The 12,959-nt window shown below is 39.9% G+C and overlaps 1 protein-coding gene across 4 annotated transcripts in view; it reads left to right on the forward strand.

Annotated features, from left to right (window-relative positions):
• The first annotated feature begins 8,058 nt into the window (after window positions 1–8,058).
• dcaf1 (ddb1 and cul4 associated factor 1) overlaps window positions 8,059–12,959 on the forward strand; it is a 33,839-nt gene continuing 28,938 nt past the window's right edge. For 2 of the 4 annotated variants that reach the window (XM_079826474.1, XM_079826476.1), the window contains exons 1-3: window positions 8,075–8,246; window positions 8,979–9,104; window positions 12,839–12,915. In XM_079826474.1, the coding sequence (XP_079682600.1) occupies window positions 8,983–9,104; window positions 12,839–12,915 (199 nt within the window). In that variant the 5' untranslated portion in view covers window positions 8,075–8,246; window positions 8,979–8,982. Of the gene's footprint in view, window positions 8,247–8,978; window positions 9,105–12,838; window positions 12,916–12,959 lie in introns of all 4 variants that reach the window. The other 2 variants (XM_079826475.1, XM_079826473.1) reach the window with 2 other exon arrangements.

A 12,959-nucleotide genomic window follows, 5' to 3' on the forward strand; every position in this document is an offset into this window, starting at 1 on the left:
ATCTAGTCGTTTAGAGGAAAATAAAATCAAAGGAGCGCGCTATAGTGATGCAATTGTGTCCTAAAAGTGCTTCCTGGAGGGGTAATATGCATCACCCATCACCCAGTTCCAGTGAAAGGAACTCTTAATGCTTCAGCATACCAAGACATTTTGGACAATTTCATGCTCCCAACTCTGTGGGAACAGTTAGGGGATGTTCCCTTCCTGTTCCAACATGACTGCGCACCAGTGCACAAAGCAAGGTCCATAAAGACATGGATGAGCGAGTTTGGTGTGGAGGAACTTGACTGGCCTGCACAGAGTCCTGACATCAACCCGATAGAACACCTTTGGGATGAATTAGAGCGGAGACTGCGAGCCAGGCCTTCTCATCCAACATCAGTGCCTGACCTCACAAATGTGCTTCAAATGTGCTGGACCAGACAACATCCCTGGACGTGTGCTCAGGGCATGTGCGGAGCAGCTCGCTGGGGTTTTTACAGACATTTTCAACCTGTCTCTCGCCCAAGCAGCTGTACCATCATGCTTTAAACGCACTTCCATTGTGCCAGTGCCGAAACACTCCAGCCCGAGGTGCCCTAATGACTACCGCCCTGTAGCACTCACACCCATCATTATGAAGTGCTTTGAGCGGCTGGTCCTGGAACACCTAAAAGACTCTATACCATCCACATTGGACTCACACCAGTTTGCCTACCGCAGCAATAGGAGCACAGAGGATGCAGTTTCCATGGCACTGCACTCTGTGCTCACCCATCTGGACAGTAAAAACACTTATGCACGCATGCTGTTTGTTGACTTCAGCTCAGCATTCAACACTGTCATCCCATCCAAGTTAATTGCCAAACTTGGAGACCTGGGCATCAACACTTCAATGTGTAACTGGATTTTGGACTTCCTAACTGACAGACCCCAGAATGTTCGATCAGGATCCACCTGCTCCACATCCATCACTCTTAACACTGGTGTACCACAGGGCTGTGTGCTAAGTCCGTTTCTCTACTCCCTCTTCACCTCCGACTGCAAGCCTGTGTATGGAACTAATTCCATCGTCAAGTTTGCGGACGACACTACGGTGATTGGTCTCATCAGCAACAACGATGAGACTGCCTACAGGGAAGAGATCCAGCACCTGGCCACATGGTGCGCTGATAATAACCTGCTCCTCAACACCACCAAAACGAAGGAGCTCATTGTGGACTTCAGGAAGGAGTCAAGAGGCACACACGACACCATCCACATCAATGGAATGGCTGTTGAGCGTGTCTCCAGTTTCAAGTTCCTGGGGACCCACATCTCGGCGGACATGTCGTGGACGACCAACACCTCCAGCCTGGTCAAGAAGGCTCACCAGCGCCTCTTCTTCCTGAGGACACTGAGGAAGAATCAGCTCTCCTCGGCTATCCTGGTGAACTTCTACCGCTGCGCAATAGAAAGCATCCTGACCAACTGTGTGGCAGTGTGGTATGGGAGCTGCTCTGTTGCGGAGCGCAAGGCACTGCAGCGGGTGGTGAAAACTGCCCAGCGCATCACAGGGACTCCACTGCCTGCCATCGAACACATCCAGAGGAAACGCTGCCTGCATCGAGCTCGCAGCATCCTCAAGGACTCCTCTCACCCAGCCCACAGACTGTTTTCTCTCCTGCCCTCCGGCAGGCGTTTCAGGATCCACCGGACCAGGACCAGCAGACTTAAGAACAGTTTTTTCCCCAGAGCTGTCTCTTTATTGAACTCAAACCCCCGTTGATCCACTTCCCTCATAAACTGATAACTCTCCTACCTCACATCTTCCTTCACTTTGTTATTTGCACTACTGACTGTTTATTACAGTAACAACTGTTTACTTATGCATTCTGCACCACCATACCGTAACTGGATTATGCTCATCTGCACTGCCGACTGTATTTACAGTAACAATGTTTACATTTGCATTTTGCACCGTACTTCTAACTGGAATATGCAACCACTTTCCACTGCACTTTTACACTTTCTTTCGGATAGCTCTGTCCATAATTTATTGTACTAACTTAATCCACTGCTATATTCCTCATATTAGCCTAACATATTATTGTATACCTCTAACTGTAAAATTCTGTTCAAGTAATAACCGTCTGTATATTTATTCATAGTACATAGTCACCTGTAAATTCTGTTTATAGTAATAGCCATCTGTATATTTATTCATAGTACATATTCACCTGTAAATTCTGTTTATAGTAATAGCCATCTGTATATTTATTCACTGTATATATTCATCTGTAAATTCAGTTCTACTTATAGTAATAACCATCTCTCTACTTATACATATTTATATATATTCAGAACATTTTTATGTCCTGCACTTACGCAACCATTGTATATATCCTGCACTTGCTGCTATTGCACTTCTGGTTAGACCTAAACTGCATTTCGTTGCCTTGTACTTGTACTTGTGTAATGACAATAAAGTTGAATCTAATCTAATCTAATCTAGTAGAATAGTCAAAAATTCCCATAAACACACTCCTAAACCCTGTGGAAAACCTTCCCAGAAGAGTTGAAGTGGACCAACTCCATATTAAACCCTACGGATTAAGAATGGGATGTCATTAAAGTTCATGTGCATGGACAGGCAGGCGTCCCAAAACTTTTGGCAATATAGTGTATTTACAGTTTTTTAAACTAAAAGTGGTGCTTGAGTCACTCAAGGAAACATTCACTCATGTAGCGAATCTTCAGACCACGTCTGCAAAACTACAAGCACATTACATGCTTTACACTCAGTTTGCTATTATGAACGCGGTTCTCTACATTACACACACACATCACTCAAACTAACAGCTCTTGTGTTTGTTTGTGCGAAAACAGAGGATTAAACTAGTACTAGAAGTGTTGGTGCAAGTAAATACTAATGCATGACAAAACATCTGGAAATAGAAGAATATCAATAATAATACGACCTAAAAAGAAAAGCATCATACCTGTTTGAATGGAAACCGGGAATTTAGAAACTCCTGCGCACTTGCTTCTGTTAAGAAAGTTATCAGCTTCTTTTTAGAGCCATTGGCCATTCAAATTAGAGAAAACTCAAGAATTAAAGGTGTATTTGCTGGGGGCAGGGAACAAAAATTGTTTTTGTACGCAGATGACATTTTGGTAATAAGTCAAGACCCCACTAACTCTATCACAACCTTACTTGAAGTTATTGATAATTATTCGTTGTTCTCTGGGTACAAAATTAATTGGCATAAATCTGAGGCGATGCCAGTTTCACAAGTTTGCACTCATAGTATATTAACTGGTTTCAATTTTAGGTGGCTGGATAAGGGATTGAAATATCTTGGAATTGAACTGAACCCAAATATTGATGATATTACGGCGGACAATATGGGAAAAATGCTCATCAAAATTAAGACTAACTTGGATAAATGGAGCAAGTTAAAGGGTTAGTTCACCCAAAAATGAAAATTCTGTCATTAATTACTTACCCTCATGTCGTTCGACACCCGTCAGACCTCCGTTCATCTTCGGAATACAAATGAAGATATTTTAGTTGAAATCTGATGGTTCTGAAAGGCCTCCATTGGCACAATGGCACCGTTCACTCTCAAGACCCTTAAAAGGTACTAAAGACGTCGTTACAAAGTCCATCTCACTACAGTGGTTCTACAATAACTTTATGAATCGGCGAGAATAGTTTTTGTCCGCAAAAAAAGCCCTAAATAACGACTTACATAGTGATGACGATTTCAAAACAAGGCATCATGAAGCTTCGAAGCGTTATGAATCAGCGAGTCGAATCAGCAGTTTGAATCGCCAAATTTCAGCAGTTTGGCGGTTTGACACGCGATCCGAATCATGATTCGGCTCACTGATTCATAACTTCATTTCTGTTCCGAAGATGAACGGAGGTCTTACGGGTGTCGAACGACATGGGGGTAAGTAATTAATGACAGAATTTTCATTTTTGGGTGAACTAACCCTTTAAATGTAACATTATGGGGAAAGTAAATACAGTGAAAATGGTCATAGCCCCTCTTATCAATTACTATACTAGAATGTTACCTATGTGCATACCACGGCCAATACTAAAGTAATAATAACATGATAAAACACTTTCTTTACAATGGTGGTAGATCTCGTATTAACATTAATCTGCTCTGCCAGCCCAAAAAAGAAGGGGGATTAGCCCTGCCCAATGTAGAACATTACAGTATTTCTTTTGAGATGTCTAGTCTGGTTAAACATTGGGTGGGGGAAATCAACTTGGACTGGATTTTGATAGAACGAGAGCTTGCTTCTCCGTTTTCACCGATAGATATTTTATCACAAAAGTCAAATAAAGGGAATCGAATGCAAAATCCTATCTTGAAATTTTCTAAAATGGTATGTTTGGAGGTACATAAAAAATACAAACTTGTTGCACATGTGCAAAAATATGCCCCCTTGTGGCATAACCCCAAAATTAAAATTAATAGACCGACTATTTACTGGGCACAATGGCAAAGAAAAGGTATTGGAACTATAGGTGATTTATTGGAGGGAGACATATTAATGTCATATGATGATATCAAAAGGAAATTTAACTTGGAGGGCCGTGACCACTTTTGGAAGTATTTACAAATTAGAGATTGTTTGAAAAGAAGTGTTAAGTTGTTAAATGGGAAAAATCCTATAGAGACCTTTCTGCTACTACCTCCATTATTGTGCAAAGCCTCAAAATGGTACAATATTTGCCCCTGGGTTAAAAGCAATACAAGTAAAAGTCTGAATCTGAAAGTAATATGGGAAAGAGATTTAGGATGTACAATAGATGATGATACATGGGATTCAATTCTGTCAAACAGTGGGTTGCACATTAGAGAAGCTAGAGGTAAGTTTATTCAATACAAAATTCTTAACAGATGTTATTATACTCCTTCTAGGCTTTATAAAATGGGTATTGGCAGAAATGATCTCTGTTGGAAATGTCAAATTGCTAAAGGCACTTTGATACATGCCCTTTGGGAATGTCCGGTGATTACTGCTTTTTGGAGCAGTGTTTTAATTGGTTTTAAGTTACATGCAGGGTTGGTTATCCTGTAATCTGCCCAAATCACCTGTGTTTACTCGGAGACAAAAGAGAAGTGCCAATGTGAAATAAACATACTTTTAGAGTGTTAAATACTGCTTTGGTAACATGTGCCCGACTTATTTTGAAATTCTAGAAGGACTCTCATGCCCCAACACTTAGAATGTGGAAAGAAAGAATGACTGAAAATGCTGCTTGTGAAAAGATGTTGGGAAGACTACAATGTACGAATGAAACCATGAAGGAACAATGGGACAGTTTCTGCACTTACATGTCTACAGTGTAATCTGAACATAAGCTGTTTATAGAGATTTACATGGATCCTCACTGTTGTTATTTGTGTTTTTTGTTGTTGTTGTTGTTGTTATAAAATTAAAAACTCAATAAATATTTGAATTATAAAAAAGAAAGTTATCAGCTGTTTGTGAAATATATTGTTGAAGGTTCGACCCGAGGCTCATCTGACAGAGTGACAGTTAAGGAGGCTCAAATGTGAAAGTGCAATGAAGAAGAGAAATAAATCAATGATGATAACAAGGGAAACACATGCCTTGAGCTGTAACAGGCATTGTTTGCAAGGAGAGTCATTCTGAAGCTACACAAACAGCCACACATCCCTGTTTCAAGGTCACTCGAGTGCAGTGTTTCCCTTGAAAAAGTAAATAAGGGAATTTAATTACAGTTACTTGAACTAAATACTGTGTATAGACTGTGTGTAGATACAATTATATATAATACAATAGTGGAATTTACATCACAATTTAAAGTTTAACTTTAAAATGCATGTTTTTATCTAGCCTTCTCATATTTGTAATACTTTGGTCAGTTAATAAGAATAATTGATGTTGTTTTATATTATGTATTTGAATAAATTCAAATTCATGTTTATCCTTGAATCACTTAACTAGTCGAGGTTGATATAGGATTTAGAAAGTAATTAGTAATAAGTAATTAAATACTTTTTGGACTGAGTAATTTCTACAGTAATCTAATTACATTATTGAAGATGTAATTAGTAACTAGTAATTAATTACTTTTTTAGAGTAACTTAGTGTGTGTGTGTGTGTGTGTGTGTGTGTGTGTGTGTGTGTGTGTGTGTGTGTGAGAGTGAGTGTGAGTGAGAGAGTGTGTATGTGTGGGTGTATGTGTGAGTGAGAGAGTGTGTATGTGTGTGTGTGTGTGTGTGTGTGTGTGTGTGTGAGAGAGTGAGTGTGTGAGTGAGAGAGAATGAGTGTTAGTGTGAGAGTGAGTGTGTGAGAGAGTGCGCGCGAATGAATGAGTGTGTGAGTGTGTGTGAGTGTGAGAGTGAGTGTGTGAGAGAGTGCACGAATGAATGAGAGTGTGTGTGTGTGTGTGTGTGTGTGTGTGTGTGTGTGTGTGTGTGTGTGTGTGTGTGTGTGTGTGAGTGTTAGTGTGAGAGTGAGTGTGTGAGAGTGCGCGAATGAATGAGAGTTTGTGTGTGTGAGTGTTAGTGTGAGAGTGTGTGTGAGAGTGAGTGTTAGTGTGAGAGAGTGCGTGAATGAATGAGTGTTAGTGTGTGTCTGTGTGTGTGTGTGTGTGTGTGTGTGTGTGTGTGTGTGGAGAGAGAGTGTTAGAGAGTGCGTGAATGAATGTGTTAGTGTGAGAGTGTGTGTGTGTGTGTGTGTGTGTGTGTGTGTCCATGTGTGAGTGTGTGAGAGAGAGTGAGTGTTAGTGTGTGTGTGTGAGAGAGACAGTGAGTGTTAGTGGGAGAGAGTGCGTGAATGAATGAGTGTTAGTGTGTGTGTGTGTGTGTGTGTGTGTGTGTGTGTGTGTGTGTGTGTGTGTGTGTGTGAGTGAGAGAGTGTGTGTGTGTGTGTGTGTGTGTGTGTGAGACAGTGAGTGATTGTGTGAGAGTGAGTGTTAGTGTGAGAGTGAGTGTGTGAGAGAGTGCGTGGATGAATGAGATAGTGTGTGAGTGTTAGTGTGAGAGTGTGTGTGTGTGAGTGTGAGAGTGTGTGAGGGAGAGAGTGTTAGTGTGAGAGAGTGCGTGAATGAATGAGTGTTAGTGTGTGTGTGTGTGTGTGAGAGAGTGTTAGAGAGTGCGTGAATGAATGTTAGTGTGTGTGTGTGTGTGTGTGTGTCCGTGTGTGAGTGAGTGTGTGAGTGTTAGTGAGAGATAGTGTGAGAGTGAATGTGTGAGAGTGTGTGTGTCCGTGTGTGTGAGTGTTAGAGTGTGTGTGTGAGAGAGAGAGAGAGTGTTAGTGTGAGAGTGTGTGTGTGTGTGTGTGTGTGTGAGTGAGTGAGTGAGTGTGTGTGTGTGTGTGAGAGAGAGAGAGTGTGTGTTTGTGTGGTTGTCACATTCCCAGGGAACTGCTCTCCGAAAGCAAATGCAACGGGTTTACTCTCTTTTTTCGGAGAAGATCAATAATATCAGAGAGGCGATCAGCCCATCAGATCACACCTCAACTTCAGAAAATTATGTCTGATTTCAAAACAATTGATGGCAAAACTAGGAAGAAACCGTAAAGCACCAAACATCCTCTTGCATGACACTCTTCCCACACCTGTTTTCCCCAAACTGTGTTTAACGCAAAGGTACGCAAACGCAAAGGCCTCCTGGCGGCTCTGAGAAGGAATAAGACACTCTCACGCCGCCCTCTGGACACAATGGGACACTACAAGTTACTAACAAACAGTAACTATCTTCTTTGAAGCTGCTATTATATTTTATCCCACGATGAGGGTGGACAGTCTTTTTTATTAGCTTTGTTCTAAAATCATTATTTAAAAACAAAACAACAAAAATCGCACTGCATTTGAAAAGGTAACGTTACAAAGAACCTTTACAACGAAAATATCATCCTTAAAATCGACTCCCAGGGAATGTGTGAACTTTAATATTATTGGAAATGTAGGATTTGCTTCACATGTTTATTTATTTATTTTTATCAAGCAAGCAAACGTTGGGCATAAAATGTTTCCCTCATGTTGTCACCGGCGCCAAAAAAACGTGCGTCTGACGTCATCGACGCCTTCCTGTCGTCGCCGGGCGATGACGCGCTCAGAGATCGCCATCATAAAGTTGCAGCACATTGCTAAAGGCAGACACGAGTGACATGAGCTCCTAAGCGACGTTATTCATGTGTTTATAACAGTGCGCGACACATCTCTTCTCTTCGTGAGGTGACTGAGAGCCGTTAGTGAGTCTGAGGCGGTGTGCGCGCGCGCGCTGAAGGTGAGTCCTCGCGCGCCGAACGACATTATACGCACTGTTTACATGAGTGTGTGTGTGTTCACATGTCAACTCAGTGTGTGCTTCATTAAATGTGTAAATATTAAATATTTATATACGCGATAAAAATGTGCTAGCTACGTGTTTATATAGCGAATGGGCGGGTCAGGTCATATTAGCAGGTGTTTCATGACATTCTCAATGTTGAGACACACAATTAACCGCTTAATCAGTAGATTTATAAATATAGGAATCCATTGATTTAATCACAGGCGACCCTGACTGAGAAACTCTCCATTAATCATTATAATTCTCATCAGGATGGCATGTTGTTCAGCCTTACTGATGATTTATGTAGTTATTTTTCAAGTTTTACTTTGTTTATGGATTCATGTTTGTGGTTCTCTGTGATGACATGTCCATCAAGTGTTGGTGTGTGTGTGTGTGTGTGTGTGTGTGTGTGTGTGTGTGTGTGTGTGTGAGAGAGAGAGAGAGAGAGAGAGAGAGAGAGTGTGTGTGTGTGTGTGTGTGTGTGTGTGTGTGTGTGTGTGTGTGTGTGTGTGTGTGTGTGTGTGTGTGTGTGTGTGTGTGTTTGAGTGTGAGGTGCTGTGTGTGTACACTCCTATGTTTTATGGATTAATGTTTTGTGGTGAGATCTAAGGAATAAGGATATCCATGTCCATCAAGTGGTGTTGTGCACTGATGTGTGTGTGTGTGTGTGTGTGTGTGTGTCAGGCTGATGGCGTCTGCCGGCGGGGACGGAGGAGGTGTGGACTCTAAAGCGGAGCTCAGCGCTCTTCTGGAGCAGTGGGAGAGGGAACAGCAGGCCGGCTCCAGCGAACTGCTCCACATCCTGACCAAGTGAGGAACACCTGAGGACCAGAACCATACAGATATAGCAGAGTCCACATCACAACTATAGCTGCCAATCAGAATCCATCCTGCTTTAAAGAGCTCAAGTGTCAGACAGCCAAACTGCAGAATGATCTAATTCAGCCGCTAATGTAGTTATAGTTTTCATTCACATTATCGTCACCTGACCCTGCATCAACACCAACATAACAGTCATCTGAATTCCATGCTAAAATAACAGACACGCATTCCCTTCAAAAACAAGATTTGATTAAGTGCATTTCACCAGATGTCGTATCTTTAGGACGTACAAGGTTGTAGAGCTGCCCGATTCCGGACGATATTTTTTTCACTTACAGAGCTTGAAATGAAAGACGATATGTACGATTTTTGGATTAAAATATCCAAAAACCATTAGAACGGTGTTATATATTTTGTTGACTTGGAAACATTTGGGATAATGTATACAAGAATGTTTAAATCCAGAGAAATAAGTGATTTTAACCAGGACATGGACCGTGTGTGTGCGTCGCCTATCAGTGACATCGCGTTACCCTCCAGTTTTATTTTGTAGAAACCGTGGAAACACTTAGGGATGCATGGTATTATCGGTACCACATCGGAATTGGCCGATAAACGCTTAAAACATAAAAATCAGCATCGGCTGATATGAGAATTATGCCGATATGCCTTGCCAATATGATAACGTGTTGATATGCTCCTGCAATAACTTGCGTGTGCAAGAAGTGCTATAGTGATAAGATCATGTCATTCTTGAAGTGAACTTGCATGTCAACAAGCAAATACATTGCATGTATGTTGATTTATATTGACAGTTTTTAAATGCTGCCTTGAAGTTGTGAATGCGCGTACAGAATGACAGTGACTCCCCAATCTCTAGCTCGTTCAGGCACAGAAGCTCCTCCAGGTCCTAGTGCCTGCCTGGTAGAATGTTATATATATTTAGTTGGGGTGCTGTTGTTATAGTAATAAAATGAAAAGTATAATACACAAATGACTTGAAGTTACTTCTTTTCCTGAATAAATAAATCAGTAATGATGTCATAAATCACAAGCATGACACTTGTATATAAAAGTATTTAATTTACAGTTTATTAATCCGTAATAAAATTGCATGCAATGGATGATGAAAATGAATCCAAAGAGCTCTAAAATAAGTGTAGAATTTTTTATTTGAAGCTAAAGACCGCATCAACTGATGTCATGCCACCCCCACTTCATGTGCACAAATGTTAAATCAAAAAATAAAATATTTAGGTTACAACTGCGTCTGTCTGGGGTGAAAAATTACTGACTTTATTATTATGTTCAGACATTGTCACTATTAAATGTATTAAACTGTATAGACTATAGAACAATTCTGTAATTCAAACAAAGTATGTTTTTAATGTAACCTTCTCCCTTGAAGGTTCAAAAATAATGTATGCAGTTTTATATTATTTAGTTGAAAGAATCAAGAGTAGTTTCATGTCTATCCTTGTATTTTTCAACTGGTCGAGGCTGATATGAGATTTGGAAAGTATTTGGTAATATGTTTTAGCGAGAGTAATTATTGCAGTAGTCTACCTACACCATTGAAGATGTAATTCATAGCTAATAATTAATTACGTTTTTAGAGTAACTTACCCAAAACTGATCAGTGTGTTGAATTATTACATGTTTTGTCATGTACAGTCAAGAAGTCATTACACACCACAACAGGTGATTATTTATTTCTCCTCTTATTTGCTGGAGAGCCAGTGATCTGTAATAAACATAAAGTATTGACTACTGACTACTGCTACAATGCTGTTTGAGAACAGACCTAGCGTTTTCTCTCTTATAGTTTTCATGAAATCTGCTCTGCTTTTCCCCAACACATTAATATTTAACCAGAAATGACGAGATACTGATAATCAGATACTCTGGGAAAGGTACCAAGAACAACTTCTTGGTAATGTCAAGTAAACAGTAGAGTCTGACCAATATGGGTTTTTGGGGGCCGATATTGGGGAGTAAATAAATTCTGATATCGATATATATTGGCCGATATTCTTTGTCTATATTATAGTACAGTACCATTCAATTGGAAAGTGTGTCCAAAAGTTTGACTGGTACTATATATATATATATATATATATATATATATATATATATATATATATATATATATATATATATATATGCACGCGCACACACACACACACACACACACACTAATGTATACAATAATTTGTAAATAACAAACATACAAATGAAAAAGTTCTTTTCAGGTTTTTTATGTAGGTCTAAACTAGATTTTCAGGTAAAGAAATGGTGCTCAAATGTACAATATCACTTAATGTCTTCACTATATAAATATAGATTAACCTAGGGCTGGGCAATATGGCCTAAAATTTTTTTTTAACAAATTAAAAAAATAATAACTTTTTTTAACAACAGTAATGTGCAACAAAAAAAAAAATAGGGACAATTTTAATATTCTGCTCTTATTAAATATAGGTTACCATTGTTCTTTTATAGTATCACACTGAACTGACCAACAGCTTCAGTGATTATTAAAGGAAAGCTCTTGCTTGTTTTCTGGGTAATTTAGACACATTTTGAAAAAAAGTTTGTTTTTCATGATACTTTGTGTCTTCCTCCTTTTGTCCATAGATTAGGGAGTGAAAATGGCTAATAAGTCAACATGTACTCCTCTGCCGCCATCTACTGGTTATAGTTGAAATTTATTGTCTTTTTAAAACAAAAGTGCTTGTTTGCCAAAAAGTGGTCTACACATATTTAGACTATTTCTTCCACAATATCCCTTTAAACTTTTAGGTTTACAAATCATCACATTAAAAGTAACATTAAAATGGGATAGTATTTAGAGCTTTGAAGTGCTGGAAAAAGTTTAAAGCCCTTGAAAACCCTTAAAGTGCTTGAATTTCAATCTCAAAAGGTTGTATGAACCCTGAGATGAATAATGACAATAACATTAAATCCATGTGGTGTTACTACAGTAAATCATGGTGAATGTTGGTGATTTGTGACTGAAACCCCTGATCTTCGCTCATGTTGTCTCAATATTTCAGCTGGTCTCCACGTCAGCGCTGTTTGATCTGATATCTGTGGTTTATAACAGAACTCCGTGCAGAACGCTTCCACTACATATCGCAGTAGTGATGTTATTAATTCTGTGGGGAATTCAAACGCTTTCTCACTGGATCTCTCAGCGCTGTGGACTAACGGTGTCACGTGATCGGCCCGTTTGTGAGCTGGCGAGCTCAATTGAATAGCACGGTTCTGTTCAAACACACTTTGCAGCGGGGTATTGTTTGTTCTGCGACTGACGCCAAAAAAACGAACTAAGTACGAATGACACTATGTTGTAAGATGACATTGTCGTTTGTTTATCTCTATGAAAATTACCAAAACGCTGGCGGTGACTGGCAAATGTCATGTTTACGTTCACTTAAGACATAACCGACTATGTTTACGATGATACTCGACAAGACAGGCATTTTGACATAATTTTGTGTCAATATTCACGCGATGTTACAGTGAGACCATGTGGGTGCGTATTCATATCTGCGGCATATACGCTGATGCTGCGACAGGCTCATATTGGTGGATAAAATCGGCAGACCGATAAATCGGTCGGGCTCTAGTAAACAGATAATTTATATATTTGTTTATGTCATGAGTATTCATGTGGTCATATATCAGTGATTTGTTAACGCTGCTTTCAATCTCTGTAGAATTTCGGATCTGGTTGAGCGGGAGACGGAGGAGTATCATAAAGCAGATCCTGACCCGTTTGATGACCGCCATCCAGGTGATCCTGCCCTTCATTTCAGATATCATCATCAGTGTCTCCCG

The sequence above is a fragment of the Gobio gobio genome, assembly GCF_949357685.1.
Source record: "Gobio gobio genome assembly, chromosome: 10".
NCBI classification, from domain to species: domain Eukaryota; kingdom Metazoa; phylum Chordata; class Actinopteri; order Cypriniformes; family Gobionidae; genus Gobio; species Gobio gobio.